The sequence below is a fragment of the Corvus kubaryi genome, unplaced genomic scaffold (genome assembly GCF_017639235.1).
Source record: "Corvus kubaryi isolate FWS band 111438036 unplaced genomic scaffold, C.kubaryi_AGA036_p1.0 37387, whole genome shotgun sequence".
NCBI lineage: Eukaryota > Metazoa > Chordata > Aves > Passeriformes > Corvidae > Corvus > Corvus kubaryi.
In genome coordinates, this window is record NW_024581129.1 from 5,392,474 (window position 1) to 5,420,466 (window position 27,993).

At 41.7% G+C, this 27,993-nt stretch overlaps 1 protein-coding gene across 8 annotated transcripts in view; it reads left to right on the forward strand.

Annotated features, from left to right (window-relative positions):
• Positions 1-27,993, forward strand: part of SDK1 (sidekick cell adhesion molecule 1) — a 387,987-nt gene that overhangs the window by 239,233 nt on the left and 120,761 nt on the right. For all 8 annotated transcript variants that reach the window (XM_042036822.1, XM_042036824.1, XM_042036827.1 and 5 more), the window contains 7 exons: positions 3,913-3,996; positions 9,117-9,311; positions 10,508-10,624; positions 10,884-11,051; positions 13,029-13,131; positions 14,221-14,397; positions 22,339-22,475. In XM_042036822.1, the coding sequence (XP_041892756.1) occupies positions 3,913-3,996; positions 9,117-9,311; positions 10,508-10,624; positions 10,884-11,051; positions 13,029-13,131; positions 14,221-14,397; positions 22,339-22,475 (981 nt within the window). The remainder of the gene's footprint in view (positions 1-3,912; positions 3,997-9,116; positions 9,312-10,507; positions 10,625-10,883; positions 11,052-13,028; positions 13,132-14,220; positions 14,398-22,338; positions 22,476-27,993) is intronic.

The window sequence follows — 27,993 nt, forward strand, 5'->3', positions numbered from 1 at the left end:
CAGCAGGGTGAGCTTGGAGTATTGGGTCCTTTCCTCTTCTAACTATTGTGATTCTATAATTGCCAAAAAATTGAAATGTTTGACCTGATACTGACAGATTACTGTCATGCCTGAAAATTGCTGTGTGTGGGGACTTGTGTCTGGCATGTTATAGACTTCGGAAGACATTATAATTTTGCCACATGTATTAAATTTCAGCACATGATTATTGCCTACAACAATAAATGTTAAATTCAGGCTGTGTGATTCAAACCAAGCCTTATAAATATGCAGTGGCATCATATATACTGCCAGACAGAATGCCCCCTCAGAATGCCATCTGACCCCTATAAATAGTGCTGCATTTTTATGGCTTCTTTCTGACAGTCATTCATCAGGTGCTGTGTAACCTACATTCAGATACTCTGAATTTCTCCCTTGCAGTTAATGCTGGGCACTCAGGCCCTCGGGCACAAAACCTGGTGTGCAGATGACATATCTGACACCTCTGAAAAGTGAGGAGCTGAGGTTTCAGTTGTCTAGCACCTGTAACTGGAGCTGTTTCCTCCACAGCCTGAGTTCTGTTGAATCCACAGGACCTTTAGAGCATCCATCCTGCTGGTGAATGGCACATGGATGTGCAAAAGCTGCACAATTGCATGGAAATTTTAAACTTCTTTACTTGGAGGGTGACAGAGCACTGGAAGAGGCTGTCCAAAGAGGTTGTGTAGTGTCATTCTCTGGAGATGTTAAAACCCACCTGCAGCCTGCCCTGGATGAACCAGCTTTAGGGGAGGGATTGGTCTGAATGACCTCCATGGGTCACTTCCAACCCCACCCATTCTGTGGTTCTGTGTGAAATCACTCTTTTATTTGCCTCAAAACCCTAGGGGTGTCCCTACACCAAGAGTTCTGTTTCCCTCATTCCTTGCACCACCGAGGTTAATTTTCCACATATGTTAGGATTGTCACAGCACTGTTGTCCATGTGCTATTCTGGATCTTCTAGAAATCCCTTATGAATTAGCCTTTTCATCCCACCCAGGCTTGTCTCAATCTCTAGTCAGTACAGGCCATAAATTGCAGAGTAGCTTCTGGAAGGTTTTCTGTGTCAGTGCTTATCTTTCAAGAATGGGATCTAACTCATCTGTGGGCAGCTGTTGTCTCTGTGTCAGGTGTAGTATTTGGCAGAGCTTCCAGCTGCTGGAGTGGCTGTGAGAACAGAGTTCCAGCAGGCTTTAGTCTAGGGGAAAAGGTGAGTCTGGGCTTCAAGACTGGAAATCAAATCTTTTGGCACCAAAAGTCCTCTGGGATCTGCCTCTAGCCTTTAGATTGCATCTTTCTGCTGCTCCTGCTCTTTGTCTGCTTCTGTTTCTCCCTGCTTCTTTCAGAAAAAGCTGATGTGAGTCTTCCTTTTATAACATCACATCCCGTTTGCTAAGTGACAGTTGTCACTGACTTCAAGTTCTTTGTCACGTAATTCATTGCTTGATACCTGCTCACCTAAGCATCCCTTAATGTCAGAAGTTTCTTTCAGGGTGACATAATAGCCTGTGTGGGATTTAAAGGATGGAGCACAGGTTGCAGGTTAGGATTTTGGGAGGGACAGAGGGAAAGACAACTGTGTAAATATGTCACGTGTAACTGCAGGAACTGTGCCGCAGCAGCAGCACATAAACAGAGGTCATGGAACCACGAGCATCTTTGAGGTCACACTAAGTGCTTTGCAGCCAGACTGAAGGCCCACAGTGAAGATAAATCTGCAAATTTATCACTGGTGTGTGAGTATGTTGCTGATCCAGGAGAAAGTTTGAGACCTGGTGGCTGAAGGTTGCCAAGTTTGGAGATTGGCCCATTAAGGGCAGAGTCCTTTATAAAAGGAAAGGTGCAGTCAGGAGCTCCCTAAGCAGAAGATAAACTTTGAACCTCACTGACTGAAGAGACATTCACAGAAGAAGCCCAGACTTAGAAGGGAATGTCTGGATGCTCTCTTGGACCAGTGCTGCTTTGTCCTCACCCCACGATCACATCAAATTGCCACCGAGTGAGAGATTCAAATTTTACTCTGAGAGATGGACGTGTGGACACTGATGTGTGTGGCCACAGACTGGACACATAGATAAGGACAGGAGGCTGAAAGTTTGGAAATTAAAAAGTTAACATCCTGAGGAATGGACTGCAAGGAAAACATCAGGCAGGCTTTGGAGGATGGCATGAGAGGAAGGAGTGTACTCGGAGTGAAAACATGGACTTAGATGAATTGCAGAAGACTCAGCAACTTAGCTGATCAAACATGTCAAAGTGTGTGCCATCAGTGAATTTCAATTAAATGTTCAGCTTTTCAATTTGTTGTTGAGATTAACGCATGAGATCATATGCAATAAATCACAGCTTATTGTGCATGTTTATTAATAGCTTTATATTTAAGCAGTGAGGATCAATAATGTTAATACATGAATATTATTAGAATATAATAAATCAGGTGGCTTGTTTTTATTGGTTTTGCTGGGTAAACAACTATTCCAGGCTGTTTGCAACCTCCCCTCCTCCCCTGCATGGTGTGCTGAAGACCAATATTGATTGGCTTTATTTGGAATGAATACAGAATTGTAATATCCATTGGTGTTCAAATGAGACCACAGTTCTGTACACCCAAGCAAGTATTTTATTGTAGTGAGAGGGAAGAAGTGCTGGGAAAGGGGAGTTTCTGTTCTGACCTGGTGCCTCCTGATGTCACCCCCGTGCAGTGACAGCCACACTTGCTATGCTGCAGATAGCAACAAGATTTTGCAGGATAAATTTATATGATTTTTATTTTATTTACTAAAATGCTGATGCCCTAGCAATAATATAACCACAAGTCTTTTTTTCCAGACATGTTTGGTGAAGAGTTTTAAGAGCAGGTCAGCTCAGCTGACCTTGGATGTTGTAGCTTCCCACGTATTTTAAAACATACTCAGTTTCCTTAAAATGGAAATAAAATAACTCTGTTTCATAAGCTACTTTCCTTGCCTTTTCTGTGTTTTCTAAAACTTACCAGTGAGTTTGGTTATGCTACAAGAGAACTGTATTTGTAATCAAGTAAAATCCTTCTAAAAACAGTACTCAGATGATAATTGCATTGAACAGACTTTGACAGTCTTTAGTTACCATGATAATAACTGCAACTTTCGTGCCTCTGGGACTTTGACATGATGCTCTTCAATTTTATGCTGCATAGAAGAAGGAGTTACATGCCAGCAAACTCTGCAATTTCTGCAGTCTGGTCTTTGTTTAATTAAACATCTAATATCTTTTCTTTAGCCCTAATGATAAAGTGGGGATTTTTATGATTATTACTATAACTTCAATTAAAGCATTAAATCTGTTTGCTTTCACAAAATAAAACAGTTGAGAGGAATTTCTTTTAATTATGCTGCACTTGTCCTCTGATGTCGACTCTCTGACATGCTATGGCACTTTATTTGAGGTGCTTCATGCCTTGCTGAGGTGAAATGCACTTTAGATACTGAAGCAAACTATCCTATAAAATACTACATTGCAAATATAAACCTTTATAAACCTCTTGGGAGGGCCTTTCTAAGCAAAGAATTAACATGTTCCATGATTCAGTCCTATGAAATGAAAAGTAGCCCCTGCTCTGAGCATCAATTTGCAGCACAAACCCCTAAATCTTTACCTTCCATTGACTCAGCTCTGGAATTCATACTCAGCATAGCAAAACTTGTCAGCTTCTTTTTTTTATGATGCTTTTACTACCAAAAAAACCTCACCTCCAAATAGACAAACCTTGGACAAACTAAACTGTTTGTAACCCCCTATATCAAATACTTGTGGAGAGATTCTGTGATGAATATTTTTTTTAATCAGCACCTGTTTTTCATTTTGCTGTGGCTTTGCTTGCTGACTTTTGTTTGCTTTCCCCATCCTCAAGAACCTCCCTATTTTACGGCTGAACCCCAGAATGTGATTTTGGCTGAGGTGGAGAAGGACGTGGACATCCTGTGCCAGGCCATGGGTGAGTCTGCAAAAGTGTTCCAACCTGGATTGATGGCATGTGCATGTCCAGTCTTGAAGACATCATCTTATACAAACCATCTTTGTAAGCTTTTAATGTCTAGAAGTCTCTGTGTTATTGCTGATTATCACAGGTCCCATATGAAAGGAAGAGGGGTGGCCTTTCCCCTTGGAGAGTTGAGCAGTTCTTGTGATTTAGTTTAGTTTGGAATAATGCTGGCACGTTGATGTTTGTCTAGGGGGAGCACAAGTCCTGCTCCTGTCACTCTGGGACCCTGCCTGTGCTTCAGAGTTGTCACTAGACAAGAGATTTGAAAATCTAGAGCCAGAAAATGGACTGAGGGAAAAGCATGGTTATGAAACCCATTATTTGCAATGCAAACAGTCATTATTTCCAATAGTTCCACTGCCCTTTCTTCTAAAACTAAGAGAACTTTTATACTGAATAGAAATGTCAGTAACTCTGACATCTGAATGTAGTTATGAAATCTGCAGGAGAACTTATATATGTGGTTTTTAATTGGCTGGTGGTTTGTTATTATAAAAGGCTTCCAGTGTCTAGAATTCCACCTAACTAAAATGATGTTTCAAGTAGAGTTGCACAGAAATGCAATCACCACCTATTTCAGCACTCTGGTAAGGTAGGAGACATTGTCATGATGTGTTTAGAGCAGGTTTCTCAAAGTCACCAAATTCCTACGTGACTCTGACAAGGGACTGAACATTTTTTTCTCAATTTCTCTAGTGCTGAGTTTAAGAAGCAACACACATAAAATGCCATGAAATCCTTCGGGAAAAAGATCACATCCTTGATTTAAAAAGCACCCAAACCTAACTAACAGCTTACTTGTGTGGTGCCTTTCTCTAAATCAGAGCCAATGAAGATGTTTTTACTGCATGATTATGTTATTGCCAATATGATTCAAGCATTTTTCTCCCTGTTTTATGTAGGAAGGAGTCAGCACTGCTATTCTAGAAGGAATCTTTGCAAACTGTGTGATAAGAAAGTGTGTGTTAAGGGTGCTCTGCTGATTTGGAATTTCAGAAGCCTATGATGAGATCTCTTACAAAAAGCTCTCATGGAAATGAAACTATCAGATGATAAGAGACAATGTCTTCTTATTAATTAATAGCTCTTTAAGCAAAACACAGCAGGACCTGCTGTCAGTGGAGTTCCCCAGGAACCAAACTGCTGTCTCAAATGTTTTTCATGGATTAAAAAAAAAAAAAAACAAACAAGACAACCCAACCCAAAACCTGGAGGAATCAGGGAGACCTGAGTTTGACTTCAGCTCTTCCTTTACCCTAACTCTTGCTTTGAGCAGTTTAGTTCCCCAAGGGGGTTGATGGGGCACTCATAACCATTCTCAGTGGAGATATGGGAATCCTTTTTAGACAAAACTAATTATTTCTGCTCAGCTCTTGTAGTGCACATCTGATTTGCTGATGCATGTGGTGCAGGAGCATGAGAACCTCTTTCCTTTTGGATTATTTTGCTGAGTATCTATAACACAGACTTACAAGGGGCAGGACATAGAGGAGTTTTGATCCATTATTACACAAATCTGGCAATTGCCAGCACTTAAAGATGGCAAATGAAGGTTGCTGCCTTCCTGCTCTGAGCTGAGAGAATGAAGCACTGGGGAAACTGCAGAGCTGCCCTCTACCTTTGCTATAAAAGGAAGACAGATTGTATTTCCCCCAGGCCCATCAGGTTCTGTGCACAAAGCCCATTTGCCAAGACTTCGAGCACTATGAATGTGTGAGAGACAGATTAATTTCACAGTATAAGCAGAGATTAACGGTAAATAAAATTGCAACTTGCACCGACCAGCTCCCTGTAATGGAGTTTCAGTGTATCAGGCCACAGGAACCAGGCTCTGCTGTTTATCTTCCAGCAGTGGCTGATGCACCCTGAATGTTCAATGGCTTCCCTTTAAATGCTCTTTCTTATTTGCTTGTGGAAAGTTTAGAGCTGCAGGCAGTGGTGGTGGTGTCTGGGGAACGCAGTTAATTGGACTTCAATTCTACCTGTTTAGAGAAGTAGATGGAAGAGAGGCTTTGGGGATTCCCCAGTAGCTCACTGGGATCTAGAGGAGGTGCTAAAAACTAAATAACAAAGATGACACAGTGAATATCCTGAGCCTTTCATTGAGGTTCTTAAGTTAAATTTGGCAGAGAGTCAAGCAGCTGTTTCACAGATGGAGGAGCTGAGCCTCAGGTTCCTTAAGTTATTTGCCCAAGGTTACAGAAGAAGTGGCAAAGCCAGAACCAGCATCTCTGTTTCCTGCCTTCCCTTCCTCCCCCTGACACTAGATTAATTTGTCTGTGAAAAATGAATAGTGCTGCACACAACTGAGAAAGAAGGTTATTTTATTTATTATTGCCAGTCCTTTAGGCCACTCTCACCTCTCAAGCTGCAGGGTCAGGCTGATACTGCTTGGAAAGGTAGAGTGCAAAAGGTCTATAAGGTGTGTTCTCTTCATAATTTTTTCACCAGTTGTTTAGAGAAGAAAAGAAGCAAAATTCCTTTGCGGGTGTGTGGAGAGGAAAGGTTGTGGGGTGAGTAGAAGAGGAAGAGAAGAGAAGCTGGGTTTTAACCATTTTTACAACCAAACAGGTAGCAAAATTAGAAGAGAGCATGTGTACAACTTGGCAGACAAATCTCTGTGGGAAGATCAGTAAAGCCCAAATGAATGCTGCTGACAGGCGTCAGAGTGCTCAGATAAGATCCTATTATTCAGACTCATAACTTTGAGTGGAGGAAGATACCCGTAACTGAAAAGTAGAGAAATAGAGATGGTAATATTCAGTTTGTCAGCTGAGTTGGTGATAGGAAGGTGTATCTCACAGTGATTATAGGATTAGAAGGTTTGCCAATACTGTTAGTAGAATGGGATTTATGGAATGACACCAGTGTTAAAGGTTTGAGTGTTCTGAATGCAGGATTTCATTATTTCCTCGGTGCCTATCAAGTCTAATGTGTGGGAAAATGGAGTTGCTATTATTTAAACTTGAAATCATTTCCAGGCTTCTCAGCATCAAGAGAACTATTCCATTTTGCATCATCTGTTTCTTCATTACTCAGTGATAATTTGTATTTGCCCAGGAGGATTTTCGAGAGATGAATAACACTCTCACCGAGAATTGTGAACATTGAAATTTACGCTAATTCTGTATATGGGCTGTTGTATGAAATTTAAATTATGCCTATTGCAAGCTCCTACACCACGTCTATTCTCTATCAGACAATGCACTCTACATAGTGGGTTTCTTCCTGAGATGATTATCTGCATTATGAGTACATTTTATTTTATCAGCAGAACAAAAGCATCAGAGGTGATTGAAGTAAATGATATGTGTTTATAAAAGTAACAACAGCAATTGGATGTTGTTTTTTAGTCATTTCCATACATTGTTTGTACATTCTTTCCAGAGTTAATACGGCTTTTGTCTGTATAAAGAGAATAAGTACACTGAGAGAAGATATGAATGGAAGTATAACACAGTAGTATTTAATTTTGGGAGTTTTAAAATTATAATGATGATTATATAGATCTTCCCATGGCACTTTAGCTCTCAGAACATCAAGTGACTGCCAGCATTGCAGTGAAATTCATTGTCTGCAGATGCTCAGTTCATCAGTGACATCCCATCCTCCGTGCTTTGGTGAAACTGTTTTTTTCTATTTGGGCAAATTTCACTCACCCATGAATTTAAGTTCGTGGTCTCTTACCTTATTACAAGAGGTTGTGTAGGTCTGAAGTTTTAAGTGAAATGTGTTCAAAAACACCCCGGGTGCTGTGTCCAGTTCTGGGCCCTCGGTTCAGGAAGGACATTGAGGGGCTGGAGTGTGTCCGGGGAAGGGTCTGAAGTGTAAATCCTGTGAAGAGCAGCTGAGGAAGCTGGTGGGGCTCAGCCTGGAGTAAAGGAGGGTCGGAGGGGAGCTTCTTGCTCTCCACAACTCCCTGAGGTGAGGTTGTAGTGAGATGGGGGTCAGGCTCTGCTCCCAGGGACCAACGGGCAGGATGAAAGGAAATGGTCTTAAGCTGTGCCAGGGGAGGGTCAAGTTGGACATCAGGAAGAATTTCTTCCCAGAAAGGGTGATCAGACATTGGAGAGGTGCTCAGGAAGGGGATGATCTTGGAGGTCTTTTCCAATCTTAATTACTCAGTGATTTTCTAATCACGTAATAAAATACCTGCCTCACTTCTGATCTCTGCAGAGAACCCCCAGCATTTGATCCAGTAGGGATTTCTGGGATGTCAAGATAAAACATTGTCTGATATGAGCAGTGGGATGAGAACAGCTGTCTGAGACTGTTCTAGGCCCCTGACATCTCTTGAGGAAAAAAGAATCCTACATTATTTGTGTATAATAAATTTACAGCCACTTCATCCCAGCTGACAGGGACATGACAGCAACAAAAATATGTGTGAAATAACTGTGTCAGGGTTTGTGGAACATGCACATGAAAGAAAACAGGAATAAATGGGCCTGTAAGTTTTATCTAGGCTAGGAATTTTATTTCACTTTATGCCTGCTTTTTTCAAACAACAGGTGAAGCTTGAGACTGAATAAAAATAATAATAATGTAAAGCTATCCCATTGTTGGCAACATGTTGCTTGTACATTGGCTCAAACCAAGCTGCTAAATTGGGACTCAAGTACAGCCATGTGAGCACTTCATTTTTCATGTGTAATTTGCTATTTCCTTTGTATTTTAGCTATCTTAGCTACAGTAGCACAGAGGAATGTTATTTGGGATGGAACGGTCTTACAGAGTGGCTGTATTGCCACGCTGCTGCTGTTTAAGGAGCATGATTCTGGCTTTTCACATGAAATTGCTCCAAATCCTATTTTGTAGTAGCATGAAATATGATTGGGTGAAGAAAGTAATTCGATAACATGTTTTCTCAACATTCCTCCTTCAGTGTTTGCTGGCTTTATTCCCTTGTGTCCTGTAGTGTGTTATTACCATTGATAATGTGAGATGTAGCCTTCATTTATCTAAAGCAGCTCGGAAAAAATATAAACAATTGGTGTAGAAAGATGGGAAAACAGGGATGTGACCATGACAGTGCTTTGCAAAGACTAATAGCGATTTATTTGTTGGAATAGGTGTTCCCATCCCCACCCTGGTGTGGTACAAGGACTCAGTTCCCCTGAGCAGGTTGGAGAACCCCCGGTACAAGGTGCTGCTGAGCGGGGGGCTGCGGATCCACGCGCTGCAGCCCCAGGACGCCGGCATCTTCCAGTGCTTCGCCAGCAACCAAGCTGGGGAGATCCAGACCTACACCTACCTGGATGTGACCAGTGAGTGAGGAGTGGTGGCACGGGGTGCAGGAGGTGTCATCCCTGTAGGTGACCCCACACCCATCACATTTGTCTGAGCTGCTGTAGTTTGACCCACAGAGCCCTGATTTCTAGTCAAGTGTAGCTGCCCCAGCTGTAAGGAAACCCAAAATGCCCCTGTGGCCTCAGCACAATCTGCTGAAGCCTGTGGAAAAGCTCTCCATGACATTAGGAGAGGTTGAGGTGAACTCATCTATTCCACACAGCAAAAAAGAGATCCTAGTGAAAAGGAAAAAAAAAAAAAGAAAGATTAATTGTGAAGTACTTTTATCTTTCTTTCATATTTCCACTCTAATGTAATTCTATCCTGAAGTTGAGCTACTGCTTCATGATTGTGCATGCTATCATTTTATATGCCTTTGTCCCCAACTGCATTTAGTTGGGAAAAAGAAAGAAAGTTCAAGTTAAATGTCTTTTTTGGCCGAAAAGTCAGATTAAATGGTTTTGTTAATGATGTGCATGCTTCTCTGTGGAAGAATTACAAATCCTAGTAGTTTCTTTTAAAAGTGATTATTAACAGTCATTTCTGTAATATTAAACTTCTCTTCAGGAAGCTGATTTTTAGCCCAAGAGCAGTTTGCACATACCAACCAGAATTTCTACTGGCCTCAGAAAATAAATCAGCCCCAGTTCAATATAGATCTAGGAAACTGCAGGAAAAAAAACTGCAATAAAATGCAACTGGGGGAAAATAAGAGAGAAAGAAACTTAGAAAATATCTTGGATAAGGCTCAGGTTCTAAATTCTTTTGGCTGACATTTAAGTTTCAAAGTTAATGCCTTTCTCAAGTTGCCTTTCATCCTAAAGGACTCTGTTATGAAGATGAAGGAAAATAGTTTTGTTTATCTAGATTTCTCAAGTTCCCCCCAAACACTCATTTTGAGCTTTATCTTCCTTTCTCTTTAACCCATCTTACTTGTACAGGTACAAGCGCTGATAGATTTTTATTTTCTGTGTAGGTAATAAACAGGATTAGACAATTCCTGGGAGATGAATAAGAAAAGGTTACAGTCACTGCTGAAAGGTTTTCATGTCTTATGGTCATGTCCTTCTCCATGATCAGCTCTATAAAAGTGGATGCAAAGTAGTCCATGATAATAGTTAAAGGATCTTTCTGAGAGCTGATGCACTGAGCGTGTTTGAATTTTTTATTCTAGACATCAAACCAGCCTTTATCCAGCCCCCAGAGGACACCACAGTCACCGAGGGGATGACTGCAGTGCTGACCTGCGAAGTTTCAGGGGCTCCCCGACCTGCCATATCCTGGAAGAAAGGTAGCCAGTTATTAACTTGTAGAAGAGCTGTAATCCACATTTTCCTCTCCATTCCTGTCACTGAGATCCTGTAGATCCATTCAGAGCCTCTTTCCCCCTTCCCCTATCCCATGAGCAGCGGGTTTGCTGTGGGGCCGTTGCGAGCAGGTGCCCGGGCAGGATGTAACGTTTTGGAAGAGCTGGAATTGCTGGAATTGCAGTGCCTGATCCCTGAGCCCACCTGACACTAATCATGCTGCTTCCCCCTCGTGTGTTTCAGGAGAGCAGATCTTAGCCAGTGGCTCGGTGCAGATTCCTCGCTTCGTTCTCCTCGAGTCTGGAGGACTCCAGATAACGCCCGTGTTCCTGCAGGATGCTGGCAATTACACTTGCTGTGCAGCCAACTCTGAAGGAGCTCTGAATGCTTTTGTGATGCTGACAGTGTGGAGTAAGGATAATGCTTTGTTTAAAGTCTAACTTTAATCAAGTATTAATCAGTTTTTGTTGTGCGCTCAGGAAATTTTCATAAGTAATTATGCTTTTCTCATTAATAGAGGTACTTGTATGATTTAATAGGAATAATGTGTCTATTTTAGGAAGCCTATCACAAATACCCTTTTTGTTTGGAAAATTATGCATATAAATCTCTATTTTGTGAAAGGAAGTGTATTTAAATAGAGCTTCAATCACAATTACAGTTTTACTCAGGTTTTTCATTGGCATCTTGCATTGCAAGTCAGAGTTTTTAACTTGTAGATTTGGCTGTTTCCAGGTGGTTTCTCCCTCCAGGCAGCACAGATCAGTCCGTGCTGGTACTGAGGCTGTGGCCACAGTTACAACAGATAGGATTTTCCTCATATTTTTGTATTTTTTTGTTACCCTGGGTGCTGCTGGAAGCCAAATCAAAGTGCAGCAGATTTCAGCTTATCCTTCGTGCTACAGACTGGTGTGAACCTAGGAAATGGTTTTGCCATTCACCATTTTCCCTTGATCTCTATGTTTTTTATTTCTTCTGTTGGAGAAGAGAGTCTGATCCAAGAGGTTCACCTGTGTTACTCCTAAGTGAGTTAAATTGAAGTGTAACATGGTTTTTGCTACTCAAGGTACAAAATAATGATCCGTGAGCTGGGACTAAGAGCAACTGAAAATAATGAAGATGATGAGGATTAATAGAGAAGTGTTGTGGCCCTCTCTCCTCTCCAGCACCTGAAGTACTGGTTTATGCTGCTGATGTGTGGTGCATATTTGGCATTTGTTAATCCCCAAAGTCTGCAAGCTGAATTGGCCACATATTTCCTTTTGAACTTGGGAAAACATTTCTGGCAGTAACTGTAAGGTATTCGTGTCACGTGGCCATTGTATTTATGTCTTATTGACAATATAGAGTTGGTGTAGATATCAGGATGGTGTAAATTGAATGATATCCAGGATCAAGTAAAGGAGATCCTTCCTATTAATTCTCAAAGCTATGGTTGTTACATGTATTAAAGATAGCTCCTGTTCATTGTACTGCATGCAGGGAAGAAATGTGAATATAACCTGATGTTTGTGTAGCAACAGCATCATTATAGAGCCAGAAGTCTTACATAGGTACACCAGGGGTAATGCTGAAAATTCCATGCTGTTAGAGTCAGCTTTTGATTTTGCTGATGGTCCCTTCTTCTGCATGTGCGAGATATCTCAGTAGATGCTGATTATCGCTGTAGGGATTTGGGACTTATTAACATTATCCACATATCTTCCATGCTCGCCCTGGTTGTCTCCCTGCCTCAGCCGATGCTCTCTGCTGCTGCTCCTGTGTGTGACACAGAGTGGGGATCTTTCACACCGGCTCTGGTTGCTGTAGTTACAGCAATTGTTGTGTTCTGAGACTCAGGAGGTGCTTCAATAAGGATGTTCTGAAACATTTGAGTAAATGTATTTTTCTGATATGGAAGATTTTTCTACCAGAAACTCCTCCTCTGTCCTGGAGTCGATGAAGTTGTAGGGTGCCATTTAAGTTCACCTCTTTCTCGGTATTTTTCAAGTGTGTTCTTCCTTGCCCAGATTTTCCTTGGTGTTGTTTGTGGTTTTGCTGCTTCAAACAGTGTGACTCGTTTCCTGACTCAGTGTTGTCTTCCACATACTCGTTAAGACTTCACGGAGTTGCCAGAGACACTTGCACAATCCCAGGGAGAGTTCAGAGAGCTTTATCATTCTTCTCCTCTGGGCTCAACTCGTGCCCTCTGCTGCTGTGGCTCTCTGGACCCCACAGCGTGTCACCTGTGTCACAATGACTTTAGAGGGAGAGGAGCCTTCACAGCAGAGGCTTGAAGAGCAGTGGCCTGCTAGCTTTGAATGACAAAGGCTCAGTGGCTGCTCTCTGAGTGAATACCGAGTCAAAAGGCTCTAATTTCACCTGAGCTGTGCCGTGTGCTCCTTTCAGATCGCACTTCCATTGTCTGCCCTCCCGAGGACAGCACAGTGATCAAAGGAACCACAGCCACCCTGCGCTGCGAGGCCACTCACGATCCCAGAATTTCAGTCAGGTTGGTGGTGTCACTTCCCGTTTGTGTGGTTTATCCCAGCTTAATTTTATAAGCTGTATGAATAGCATTAGGTGAAAAGTTTCAGGACCCCAGATTTTCACACCAAACCCCTGATTACTGCATTATAAGGTTGTACACTGTATCATTAATCATATAAATCCCATCTTCCATTTCAGCCTTATGTATTATTTACAATGAGCTATGTTCCACTTCATGACTTCAATATAGCCTTCCATGATTTTGCTGTCAAGGTTAATACACTATCAATAAAACCGACTTGTCAGAGGCTGATACTTAATGAGAGTAAAAGCCAAAGAGAAGGAATAGGATTTCAGAAGTGTTTACTCTGGGGTACATAAAAGCCACACAAGAGATGCCCATGTTTTTGGAAACAACTCAATAACTTGGGCTTATAGTCTGTTCTAACTGTGTAAAGGAAACCAGAATTTGTCTGGATGGTTAAAATTTGCATTAGAGCATTTGGAGGAAGCTCAAAACTTGAAAATAAATTTGCCATGAAAATTAATGTAGTCTGAAAGCAACACAAATGAAATAAAATGCAGGGAAGAGCTTGGAGAGTGCTTGAAGGGTGAATTGCAGAAAGAACTTCAGAAAGAGAAATATGGCTGTAAAAATTTCAGTTAGAGGTGGGAAATTGTGAGTGTGGTCTCTCCACACGTCTGTGATCTGTTGGGAGGTGTGTTTTTGATACCTGAGCTCTAGAAAACCTTCAACAAGTTTCTGATTGTGGCAGTCCAATGTTACAGAGCCTTGGCAGAGCTGGGCCAGCACCCACCATTAACTGCAGAGTTAACATTCTAGTGGGGGCGAACTTAAGAACTTGGACATTTATGAGTACTTCATCTTTTCCTTGTAAAATACATAATATTTCTGATGGAATTACATTTTTCATTCTGATCACTTGATCTAAAACTTAAATTTGTAAAAGGCTCTGCTCTTGAAGGTAGCTGCAGGGGCCTGTCATTTTTAACATGTGATGACAGAAGCTGATACCTTCCAGCAGAGTTAAAATAAATCTATTCTGGTGTTCTTATGGGTAATCAATAACTAAAACATTGTAATACTCAGATACCTTTGGAAGAAGGACAGTGTTGTAATAAATCCATCCAGCAGTTCCAGGATCACGGTAGAGAAGGATGGGACCCTCCTCATCAGCCAGACGTGGTCGGGTGACATCGGGGATTACACCTGTGAGGTCATTTCTTCTGGAGGAAACGACTCCAGAACGGCTCGGCTGGAAGTGATGTGAGTACCCCAGCTCAAATGCTCACTGCACTTGGTTTCAGACACCCTCAGGTATTTTTCTAGCATTTAATTCTAGGTGATCTGGAGAGTCAGCAACTTTGATTTTTGATGTGGGGTTTTTTAAGGGAAATTAAGCCTGGATCATTGCTAATGAAATTGCCTTGAAATACTCTGGTCTGATCTCACAGCTGAGCCTGCTTTGAGCAGGAGTTTGGACCAGAGACTTCCTAAGGTCCCTTTAAACCTGGATCCTTCCATCACCCCATGCTGTAGGGCTTCCCCAAAAAGCCCAGATGCTGTGCTGTGATGCCAAGGTTTGGAAACAAGAAAATGTTTTTTTCCTTTTAGTAGTTTTTTCTCCGTTAAACATGTATCAGAATAGCTGGTCCCTGGATGGGCATTGCTTACTCTTGCATTCTCTTTATACATCATTTTTTAGGAAAGAAAAAATATTTTTATGTATGACTTTCTTTATTCCTATGAATCTTTAAAAACAAAAACAAGAAAATGCTTAAAGTGCCATTCAGTTCTGGAAAAGGATTATAAAAATGTCATTACAGGATTCCATATTTTCTATTTCTGTCATTCCACTGGGGTGAAGTGCACTTTCATTTTATTTTTATCACTAAAAGCAACAGCTGTGGATTTGGTACAAGTGTGGAGCAGATCAAATTTAAAAAAAAGCAAAAGAAGGTAATGTTTTATGTAGAGTTATTTATTTACTCAAGTAGTGTCACGTGCTTTAATTTAACTAAAATTGCATCTGTTTCTGCTGGTCATGCCTGATGTCTCTGAGAAGATGGCAATTGTGTGGTTGGCAGTGTAATGAGTTCACCTCTGAGATTTGCTGTGTAGAGGGCTGTTTGATACTGTATTATTCTGACAGTGCCAAGGCTCCATCAGATGCCCATTTTCCAAGAGCGGTCATACATTCTTTTTCTAATTAAGCACTCCTCAGCTCTCCTCCCGGAGTGCATTTTACTGCTGGTTGGAATCCAAGAGCAGAAGACAATTCAGAATATATTGCTGCTGCATAACCACGCTCACTGTTCTCTGAGGCGGTTTTTGAATGGAGGGCAGAAAATCATGGAGTAGACTGAAAAGAATGTTAAAGCTTGGACTTTGAAACAAAGCTATAAATATGTGCTAAACACTTCAGCAGCAGGATGGTTTCCTAATGCTGAACAGCAAAAGCTGCCCTGTGCAGCCCAGTACAGCACAGGGGATGGATTTACTTGCAGTTCCCCACTGACCACTGAGGAGCTTCTTCCATGGTCCATGAAATCTGGGCTAGAAGCTGGTTGGGAGAGGCTCATCCTGTGTGCACTGCTGAGGCACCCCAGCTGTTCCAGCTGTGCTGGCTGGCTCCCCATGCACTGGCTCTTAATCCTGCATCTCTACTTCCTCTGATGTTCTATTGCTGATCGCCCATCACCTGTTTTTCCTGGAGGAATTAAAGAAATCTATCAGACCCACTCTTTCAGAGGAGTTGAGTAACTGATAAGTCATTCAATAATACCTTGAGTTGTGACATTTCTTTTCAAAGCAGGGCTGCAGGTAGTGCAATACTTCCAGAGAACATTGCATTTCCTTGCAACTTTCATCATTATCGTTTGGCTCAGCAGCACAGATCCACGAGGAAGAGAGATACATGATACAACAGGAGTGAAATGAAGAAGAAAATATGTGGAAAGGAAACGTCTGAAGTAAAGCTTAAATTAAATTCCAGCTTGTATAGGAATGACAGGTCTGTAACATTCCCTGTTCTCCCCGATGATTCCCTTGTGCAGAGCATTAACAAACAGGGCATGCACGTTCCCATCGATGAGCACTTACACTTCAGTGCCTTGAGTAGCACTAATGTCAGACAAATGTTCAAAGGAGGCCTCTCAACCAATTACAGACTGGAGCAGTCACCAATGGATAATATTGTAGCCCAAAAAGCCTTGCCTGACAACTCCAATTGTCTCCCCACCTTTTTCCCCCCAGGAACCAGCATGCTCCTCCTCTACCTCTGTGCCCGACAAGAGGAATTTCCAAAGGCACAAATAAGTTTGTTACTGATTTCTTTTCAAACTGATTCAGTTGAAAACCGTTGACCTTCAGGGTGACCTTCAGTTATTTAATCTCAGAGTGGTCCAGTTTTCTAATCTCTAGAAAGAAAGAAAGAAAATTTTCTCTTCCTTTGCCTCCCCTTGCTGGAAGCCAGGCTTGGGGAGAAAGGTGATGCTCCTTGCTGGCAGAACCTGCACTGACAGCGCAGCACAGATACATTGGTGCTGCAGGCAGGATGGATCATCTTCCTCAGCATGAAAGAAGAAATAAAATATTTGCAAAGGAAAGCCAGAAAACTAATGAAGAACTTGCTAAAGTGCAGACAAAGGTTACCTTGCTCATCAGTTTTGCACTGATGGTACTTGGGCACAGAAACTAATTGCTAGTCAAGATACTCCATTCATTTGTCTTCCTTCTAAATGTGTTTATTCTTCATGTACATCACTTGATTTGATTTGCACGAGGTAAAACATTTGCGAGTGATGTTTCTATTCTGCAAGAAATAGATTTTAATTTTACACTGACTTTGCTTTTCTCCTAGCAGAGTTTCTCAACTGCATATCAGAAACATTTGGTGAGGAGCCCCCTGCTTCTCTTGCATCCCTCCAAGTCTTAGGGTTTGATCCTGAAAGTAGTTGAATGTCATGAAACATCCCAGCTTCATTTAGCTTACTTTTATAGTCCTGTAAAAACCACCCTGAAATACATACAGATGGAAAAAAGCCTGTTCCTAAAGCTGCATAAGCTGAGTTATCACCATGTATCACTCACCTGATGGGAAACTGTGCTGATTCCGGCTCAAAGTATCCTGAGGATTCTCAGGATGTATAAAATATGCAGAATTACCACTGTCTGTGCCTGAGGATACCCACTGCTCAGTATCAGCCCGTCTGCAGCCCGTGCTAGAGGATCTCTTTGTTGTATGAATGTGACTGGAAAGTATGGTAATGCTGCATTGTTGGAAAATCAAAGCCCTGTACAAGCCTCTGTTATGTCACAACATATAGTAAAATCTTTTAGGCTCTTTTTCTATGCAAAAATATGGGAAGGACAATGTAATACAAAAATAGGCAATTTATTCCTGGCAGCAAGTTCATCTTCTTTCTGTTCCCTTTCATCAGAGAAAGAACTATTATTGTTCTGTCTTCTTCAAAAGCAGGAGAGGGGAGCTAACCACTTATAAAAAACCCCAGTGGGTTGCCAGGAATGCACAGTATTGCCTTTGTCAGCCATCTATACATGAATTTGGATACCCTTTTTACTGGAGTATTTGTAATTGCTGCTTCTTCCAATTTCTTCCCAATATATCCCATTAAAAAATTATTGCTAAAATTAAAATCAGTATGACCAATGCAGGGTAAGAGATAAAAATGACGTCCCATTACAAACACAACTTGATACAGATCCCACATCCCTTGGTTCCCATAGCCCATCTCTTCTCCTTTCTGCAGGGAGTGAAAACAGGAAGAATGTCAAACTTGAAAATAAATTATTCCTTCCTCGCTGGAAAGAAGGCTTCTATTTATTTTTCCAAGCTCTCTATTGAGATGTCATCCAAGAAGCAAGGTTCACTGCTGAGTCTGAGCGCGCTTGATACTCAAAGGAGAAATATTGCCCAGAAATGCACTCGGAAATAAATACCATTGTGTGCGTTTGTCATTGAAGGTATAGCAGGAATGTAGGTGTTTTCAGCAAAAAGAAAGCATAAAATTCCAACCCCTTTCCCAAGGCATCTCTAGATCTGAGCAAATTGAAATGGGAAATAAATCTCTGCACTCTGGAACGTGGCAACCCTTTAATTCCAAAAATTCACCTTGTTACAGACCTGCGAGAGACAAAGAGCCTCAAAACTCAGGGCTGCCTCACACGAATTCTTCCAATGTTTATAAATTGGAGAGGATTCTTCTGCAAGAGAAACTGCAAAGTCCTGAGCAACAGTTGCCACGTTTGTTAATTTAAACCATTATAAACTTTTCCAAGCAGAGCCATCGGGGCTGAGTGCCGCGTTCCCTCCCTGCCTCAGCCCGGTGCCGTTATCGGCTGCGGCAGATGAACAACCTGCTCCCGAGCAGACCCTGCCTGCTGGACCTGACTGAGGGAATCGTTTATGAAATAGGAGCAGGGCTTTTCATAAACTGACAAGAAAACTTGTTTAATCTCCTGTGCCTTTTTAGTAATCCCCTCTTCAGTCACAGTCTCTCTAATTACCTGCTGTTGGACCGTTTTTCTCAGAAGTCTCTCCAAACCATGTCTGATTTATTTTCCTCAGCAAATAGTCTGCTTTTAGCTAATTTTATAAAACACTGTGTGTTTGCTGAGTGAATTTTTCAGCTGCCCTCTGGCAGTGATGAGCTGACTCAAAACATTAGGGTTTCTGTTTTGAGCATGTATCATCTGCAACTGGCTAATATTTCTCTCCCAGATTGTCACAACGACTTCATGTTCTTTTCTTGCAAATGCACTATTTTAATTGCTTTGTCAGAGTTCCCTCAGGTCACCTTGGTGGCAATGCCATTAACCCTGAGCTTATCTATCAATTACAGATTTTAAAGTGTCCATGGACATATTTTGCTATCACACAAAATAAGTTATGGAAAACTTGCCTCCGTGCAACTCTTCAGCATTAGAAGAGTGAGGTTTTAAAACACTATATTGAAAAACTTCCATGTATTTCCTGTTGGGGCTTTAATGAACAAAAGAAAGATAATAAAGCTGGAATTGCACTTGCAGTGTCTGGTCAAGGACTGTTCAGTGCTCTGGGTGTTACTGTCCTAAACCTCATCCAGCATCAGAAGCTGCCCAGTTCTACTCTGAGGTCCTCCTCACTCTGAGAAAGGATTGAAATTAGAATTCTCTGTAATAATTTTTTGGGTGTTAGAAGCAAGGAAAAGTAATCCTCTTAAAGGAAAAATAGAAACAATGATCTCTTTGGGGAATGTGAATATTCATGATGGTGGTACAGGTCTCATTTATCATTCCTTCCACAGGGTATGTGGTAGCAAATGAGAAGGAGACAAAGCCTAAGTGCTTGCTGAAGTGGAAATTACCACTTATTAATCTCTGCTTCTGTATACTCCAACAAGAGAGGCACAGTCCTGAGCTGAAATGTCTTTGTAGCTTTAAATATTTACTTCTGTCCAGGTGTGTTCCTTAGGCACCACTTCTGTCTGCCTCAAGGGGTTTAAATCTGTGAGCACCATCTGTTGCTGTTCAGGGTGGACACGTTTGGGTAAAGGATGGGATATTTGTGGTGTCCTGGATGGAGGCAGCAGCTCACGCTGCTCAATCTCTGAGCAGAAAGTGCCCATTTCCTTTGTACTGCTGTAGATTGTTGTTGTCAATCGGAGAGAATAATCAGCTAAACCCAAATCCTAAGCAAACAAAACCCCAGGTTTTAACTCAGTTTGTCTGTTAAAAAACAGGGAGAAGGGGATGTCCCCTCTTCTTCAAAAGTCTTCTGAGTCTTGCGCACTTGGAAAAAGAGACTGAGCTTTTTAAGTCTTTCTTAGCTGTGTAGTCTCTGTCTTCAAGTGAGCTGTTAATTGAGCCCTTCTAATGTATGGGAGGTCAAGGGCAGTAAATGCACACCTTGAAAATATCTGTAATGTATACCAGGAGTGCTCCTTTGCTGCCCAGAAAAGCAGTTACATGGGGATAATCTGCTGTGAGCTCCCCCTCAGCCTTTCCTCCCACATTGCTGCCTCTGGGACCATCATCCTCCAGAAGGAGCTGGAGCCACAGCCCCTCTCTGAGCTCTTCCCCACAGGGACTGGTGATAAATGAAGTAGGGACTGGTGATAAATGAAGTGGGGACTGGGACTTCTGTGAGCCATGTAGCAACAAGACGTTTCACTCTTCCCTTCAGTAATTACCTTTGCCAGCTTAATCACAAAAACTTTTCCAACCAGCTTGCCTAGGACATAATGATAAATTGTGGTGGAGGTTTAATGTTTATTATAATTTAATGTTTCGTTCAGAATTAAGCAGCACACTCCTGTAGTCCCTGGGTAAATGGCCATATCTTACATGCCCACACTTTACAATGACAGCCACACTGTGTCTCGCAGGGCAGCTGCCCTCCTGCTTTGTTTACAGGTCCCCCTCTTCCCTAAACGTGTTTGTCCAAAATTTCACAGTGCTGTGTTCAAAATCTGCTCCCTTTGGGCCCACACATGCTCCTTGCTGTGCCTGATGTTTGTTTTAGCCCAAAAGTGGCCATGTCTGAGTTGTCAGTGCATGCCCAGATAGGGGTGGGAACGGTCAACTTAAACTCCTCACCATCAAGGCATCTCAAGCAAGCGATTTAATGAAGTTGAGATCTGAATCACACCCTGAGGTGTCATTCCATGTTCACTACAGAAAGAGCCTGGGGTCACTGTGCTGCTAATTTGGTTATGCATTTAAAGTCAAATGAGACGAGACAAGGCTTTGAGTCTCAGGTTTAGCCTTAGGAAATATCAACCCCTCTTGCCTGGAGAGAGGTGGGTAGGGAAGTGCCTTCTGTTTCTGGTGCCTCATTAGCTGTGTATTTTTCTTGCCACTCTTTGGCTCTTCCAGCAATATATATTTTTTTTTGGTGCTAACTCCATTGTGTGTATCCATCAGAAACACGTAAACAAAAGCATTCATGGCTTTAACAGAAAAATAATAAAACTATTGTCTGGCTTTCCATATGTTCCTCAATCTTCCAGTAGAAACAGAAATCCAGGACATATTTATTGTTCTGGCTTGGAGCCAGACCCTGTATTTACTTTTGTGAGTGGCTGAGGAGTTGCAGTTTTTAAATAACTCTGAGCCTTCAGTGGCAAAATACATCAGAACCAGGAATTACTGCGTTTTTAATTTAAGCATGTGAGTGCCCTCATGGCTTTCTGCTCTGGCCTGAGCTGTGGAAGGGTCACCCTCAGCCTTCCTGGGGAGGAGGGCAGATTGAATGGGTAAATCTGGCCCTCCTTGCTTTTCTTTCACTCCAAAATTCTCATCTTCCTTAGGAACCAGGATGACAAGTAGCAGAAATCATGCTCAAGTATAATGTTGAAGGGCTTTTATCTCTTAAAACACATCAGCATTTAACGGTTGCAGCAGAATTTAGTGTTCTCACTTCACCATGCAGCTCCCACTTTCAGCCAATGGGTACAAATGAAATGTTTTTCCACAAATTTCCTTTATGTGGAGAAATTACACATTTTAATTGAGCTGCTGTTTTATTTTTGTATTTGAAATGTTTCATTTTGTATTTCCATGGGGTTTCTGCAGGCATTTTTACTACATTTTCTGGTTGGGTGCTTCTAAAAAAATCCTTATTATAGGGAGGAAGGATTCTACCCATGACAGGATAAGCTTGAATCTGTGAGTAAATCAAGCTGTTCTTTTAGTCTAAGAATACATATGGTAATTTTGATTAGTAGCTCTGTGTGGATAGTGTCAATGTCTTCTGCTTCCTTGAGTATGAAAAATTCCACGTTAAATCATATCTCCCATGTGTTTTACTGCTTGTACGTATCACTGCTGTCACATTGTAGGGCATCGTTGTAAGAAGGGAGAAAAAGTAAGAGAGGAAATTTATTGACCAACTCAGTCAAAAACAGGATGAAAATTGGCTTTTTTCCACATTTAGCAACATGTCCATTAGCTATTCTAAGCATCAGCCTTGGGACTTTCAGCATAATTTTTATATTCCCCCCGATAAGATAAAATTGTGAAGAATTCCAAGATGTCTTTCATTTATTTAATTGTACAATCGCTGCCGGTGGTTTTATATCCATCATCACACGGGGCTGATGTCATCTGCCTTTAACTGCCTGTAAGACTCTGTAGCTGAATGAAATGTGGATTAATATTTCTGTGCTGTTTTTTTCTTTTCTCCCTTTCCCTTTTCCTCCACAGTGAGCTGCCTCACTCCCCTCAGAACCTCGTGGCCACCCTAAATTCCTCCTACAGCCGCAGCGTGATGCTCTCCTGGGTGCGCCCCTTCGATGGCAACAGCCCTGTGCTCTACTATGTGGTGGAGCTCTCTGAGAACAGTAAGTCAAATACATCTTAGCTTCATGTTGTTCTTAATTATTCCTTCAGACTCACCTCTCACCAGAGCTGCTACAACATGCTGCTGCAGTTTTCTAAATGTGAGCCAGCCTGCACAAAGGGGTTTTACACACAGCTGTTTGCACACTGAAAGAGTGAAAAGACAAAGAAGACTGAGATGGAGGGATTATTTTACAGGAAAGACTTAGTTCCACCTCTAGTGTTGCCAGCCACACTTGAGGTGCAACAGGTCATTCCTCAGTGAAACAGCAGTAGTCAGTTTGTTCCTTCCCATGGTTGCCTTTTTCTCCAGTTTCATGGATTTCTCGGTGCATTCAGAGCCCCAGTTTCACCTAAAAGATGCAGGCAGGGTGATAATTCAAGGAACTGAGGGTCTGACAAAGGAACAAACTTGGATGTCAAGAGGACCTGCTGTCTTACCTCGCTGTGGGCTCATATATTTTCTTTGCTTTCTGTAGATTATCATTTTACATCTTTCCTCTAGGTAGGTGGTTGAGGATGCTTGAGTGAAACCCAAATATCTGACTTCATGGGTTACAGACCTGGACATTGGGGATTGCCACTTCCCACCATTTTGTCATGCTGTGCACAGGCTCCTCCATGGCTCTCAGTCTGCAAGGTTATTCGGGGACATTGCTAATGCTTCTTTAGGAGTTGATGGAAAGATGAGGTTATATGGAAATCGGTCACCTTGGCAATACTTTCTAATCTCTTATCACCCTAGGAGCTGGAAATCCAAGCTGAACAATTGATTCTTGATGAAAAAATTAAGAGCATCACTTTTTGTGACATGTGGAAATTAGTCACTGCATAACTGAATGTGAAACAGTTCTGATTTCTGATTATCTGGAGAGCAGCAGTTTGTTTTGTCGCACAAAGAGCTTGGGAGGAAACTTGGGCTTCAGATCACATACAAGGCTTTTGCTTTGCAGGCTGGAGTGTATAACTTCTCTGATGTGGGGGTCCCAGAACCAATGATCTTAAAAACTGTTAAGCAAAGTGCAAGTTTCTAATCCTAGCAGAAATCTAAAGTCATGCACAGGACTGCTGTCCTTGAAATAGTTCTTTTCAAGTAAAGACTCCTGATATTTTTGTAACAAATGAATAAGAAAATCCATGATCCTGCACTCGTACTCCTCCCCCACCTTCCTTTTAATTTTTCCTCTTCTCTCCTTCCCTCCTATAACTACGGGCCGGTAACTGCCTTTACACTTATCCTTCCCTGTTCTCTTGCCCAAGGATGTTACCCTTCTGCTCCTTGTCTCCCAGTGGCTTTGCTGATGACAGTTAGTGAATTCCCAGCCTGGGAACATGATGCAAAAGTCCTAGAGCTGTATTTGCACAGAGGTTGCAGAATATGTGCATTTGTGTCCTGCAGTGGGCTGCATCGATTGGGATGAATCCCTAAAAGAAGGGGCAGTTTATTCAGTGCCAGGAGAATCATGGAATTGTTTCAGTTGGAAGGGACCTTAGAGATCATCTCATTCCATCATCTTTCTTGTGTCATGGAGAAGTTTGGAAGTCCTTCAAGTTCTTTCTACCAAGGATGCTTTGCAGTTGTATAGGAATGGGGTAGATGTGCCATCATTTTAGAATTAATTCACTGAAATTTGATGAAGGCTCAGCCAAAATCAACAGTAGTTCTTTGGAAAGCATGCAAACAGTGCCTGAAACACCACAGGATCCTGTGAAGCACTGCTCACTGTGTGATAGATCAAATAATTTTGGCTGATGTCATTGCAACCTGCCACTGAGAGGGTCTCATTGTCCCAAAGCACAGGTCTGTGTTCTGCAGCAGCTCAAAGCTGCAGAAGCCAAACACAGACCAGGTTTGCTGTGAATTGAGCATCTCAACTCCCAGATATATTCCAGGTCTTGCTGTCCTTGAAATTTTTGTCTTTATTTACTTTGCTTTTATGTGCAATGTCTCATGGTTGCCCACAGAAGTAGGACAGAGAGGAATCTGAGCCCTTAGATATTCCACTGTTGCTGTGCTCTCTTATTCCATATATACAGAAGAGTATGGCAGTGTCAACAGTGACTTTGGTTTGGAACACTGACTGTAACACCTGCACACTGTCACTGGCTTGGTTTGGTTTTTATTTTCCTGAACTGTTTGTTTTGCAGAGTCATTTTGATCTCAGTGGTGTGTGGTTAATATTTAGCTTCTCCAGACCTCCCACTCCTCTGGAAACCTTCCCTTTGTTCCCAAGCATCGCAAGAACTGCTTGTGAACAAAGCTGATGTTTGACGTTGTGTAGTTGAAGCTTGGTCTCATATGACTGTGCAGAAACTCTTTGCTTTTCAAAGACAATTTCTGTTTGGGTTGTGTGCTGCAGAAGGAGCGACTGTCAGGGAGACAGGGAACACCCTCCACGAGCTCTGTCACTGTCACAGCAGAGCAATGTGCCTCCCATCCCAATCCCCCTTTGCTTTCACACATGTGAAGGTGGAGGAAGGACATCAGAATTATGATTTATTTTCCAGTTAGCAAAGCTGCACAGATGATTTTGTTCTTAGTTCTGTGGAGTTTGAATGTTTGGAGTTTGAGTGTTTCAGGTGCTGAAACGTAGCCTTGTTTTATTGCTTTTTTGGGTGTTTTGTTTGGGATAACTCTGACAGCTTTAGCATCCATGGTAGGTTTTGAAGCACGTACCATAAATGAATACACAACAGCATCTGTTGCAGAGAAATAACTGAAGAGGGTTCAAAAGAACCAGTATAAATTTCAGGGGTTTAATTACCGGCTGCATTAGAGGTAGGCGTGTCACTCCACCTGGCATGGATTAGAACTCCTTTTCATTAATATCAATTCAGAAAAGAGATACAAACCCCTTATTTTAATTAGAGGGGAAAAAAAGAGTGGCAGATCATGCACATAAATTGCTGAGAATATGAACGACTCTAGCCACCTAATTTTTAATATTAATGTATTTGGCACAATGCAATAATTCTCAAATTACAAGTATTCGCAGTAGACTGTGTCTGTGGGTGACTTGAAACATATGGCCTTAAACATTTGGGGGCAAATTTATAATCTAATTTGAAAAACACAGTTCCAAGGAAACACAGTCATTAAGTATTCCTGCCCACACAGAGCCAAGAATTTGAACCTTGATTTGAAATAGGATTTTCAAATAAGTAGCACCATGCATTGCTGTCATTTGCACTAATATAATTTTGGATGTTTCATGACCTGTTTAGCCCCATTGCAATTTACCTCGGAATTCCAATGAAGTGTCTTCATGGAGTTAGGAGGGGATATGCTTATTTTATTCCAAAGAGGTTTAGACTGAAGGAATTAATCAAAAAATATTCTGAATAGTCTTTTAACTGAAGAAATGAATTAAGACTTATAGAATTCTGCTGAGGACAATTAAGATAAAAGCCCATTTTTGTTTTATTGTATTCTGGGATATCTGTGCTGTGTAAGGTAATGATATAACTCAAATTCATTACATTGTGCCAATGAGGAGATAATAAAAGCTCCTGTGGAAAGCATCTCTACATGCTTAACTAAAACCTATGAATTGTCATCCTGAATTTGGTAGGGATGTTTAAATGGCAAATATTGAACTCATTGATAAATCTTTGCAAAAATCAAAGTAGAACTGCATTTCTCATTATGATTGTGACTCAGATCTAGATACGATAATGTTAAAAGATACTTTTTCTCCGGCCACTGGTAGACCTTGTTTAAGTCCTACCAAACAAAGGATGAACCATTTAGCTTTCATTTGGACCTTTTGCAGTATCATATTGCTACAAAGGTTTGGGAGATGAATTCAGTGAATTCCAACACTACAGCAAATTCCTATGCTGCCATCTATGCAAAACCCCCTGGAGAAGGACCGAGATGGAAATGTGCTCCAAACTTGCAAAAATCAGCTTTCTGAAGTAGATCTAATCAGTAATATCAAATTAGAAATGATTTTTGGGGAATTTGCAATTAATGCATGAACTGTAGGGTAGACAGGGAAATAGAGAAGAAATGCCTCTTGGCACATAACCAGAGTTATTGAACGCATCACAAGCGCATCCAAAAATTCGTGACAGAAAAGAAAAGTAATTTCTAAAACCCCAAAATGACATTGTAAACCAGAGAACAGCCTGTGAGATTCTTCATTTCCGATAAATTAACTTGGAGAGGCAATCAGAGTTAATTCAGAATGCCCAATATTTGTAAGACGACAGACAGCTCAACATGGAAGTTGTTCAGACAGTGGCAATTACGGGGGAAGAGCAGCGGAGCCCAGAGTATGTTCTGGGCAGCTTAAGTTACATGAAGGATTAGCAGAGTCTGTTCAGTCTAACAGGGGCTTATTTAATAGTTTGACCTGGCAAGTCTTTTGTCACCATGGAGATTCTCCAGGCTTCCTGGGACAGGTGAATGACAGCCATCCCTGGAGGAGAGGAGAGTCAGTGTTGAAAATTTTATGGCATGTTTCCCTTGTCAGAATCACTCTTCTCCACAGTGAAACGAGCTGCTGCACAATCCTGGGGTTGGTTGTGTGTATCTAAAGAGGGAGATCTGGTTTTTGAAGTGTTTTGTTTATTGATTATGAGAAAAAAAGACTTGACATTTAAATTTTAAAGATACTCTGCACACTTGGTGTATCCAGTGCTCCAGGAGTGAGCAAATGCTCCCCAAACCACCCTCCTCTCTGAATCAGAGTGCCCAGGAGATGAATAGGCTTCGTTTATATTAGTTTCCAGTTTAATCTCTCTTCCTGCCAGATCTTTTATCTTCCACCAGGAGAGGAAAAAGAATTAATAAAGTATTCTACAGATGCAGCATATATACAGAGCAAAGCCCCAAGGTGCTGAGGAGATTAATAGGGCCTGTTGTTGAATCAAACTGCTCACTACATTGAGCTGCTTGGGTTAAGCACTCTCGGGTGGTGTTTACACTGGCAGTAAACAAACGAAATGCTCTAGGAAACGGACCACTGCCCAAGTAGCTCATACAAGGGTATTTCACTCCCCTCTTGGTGTCTGCTCTTCCATTTTCCCCAGGAAGTTCCTTCAGGCAGTGCATGAGGTCAGCCACACCTTAACTTCAGCTTTCCTTGATTTGTTTCTGTGCACTCTGGCCATAACAAGGCTGTTGGGGAAGTCTCGAGGGAAGCCTGTGAAAATTCAGAAGGAACTAGGGTGCAAAAAACTCCTAAGCAACGCTTTTCTAGATGGCACAGGTGTGCTTCCTCTAAAGGCTCTCTAAAAGAAATTCAGTGTTCAGCTAAGATAAATTGGCATCAAGATCTTGCAGCCAGAGTGGCTGTTGGTAAATCAACAATTGGCAAGGACAGACCTTGCCTGCTGTGCAAATGTCCCTCTCCAGCATTCCCAGTATTCTGCTGTGTCAGTTTTCCTGTTAAAAAAGACTTTATTCTGGCAAGGCCCTTACTGGAATAAATACGTTTGGAGTAATTTGAAGATGCAGTGTTTATAGCCCAACTGGCATCACACCCTTGAGGACTTAAACTTGCTAAGGAATCT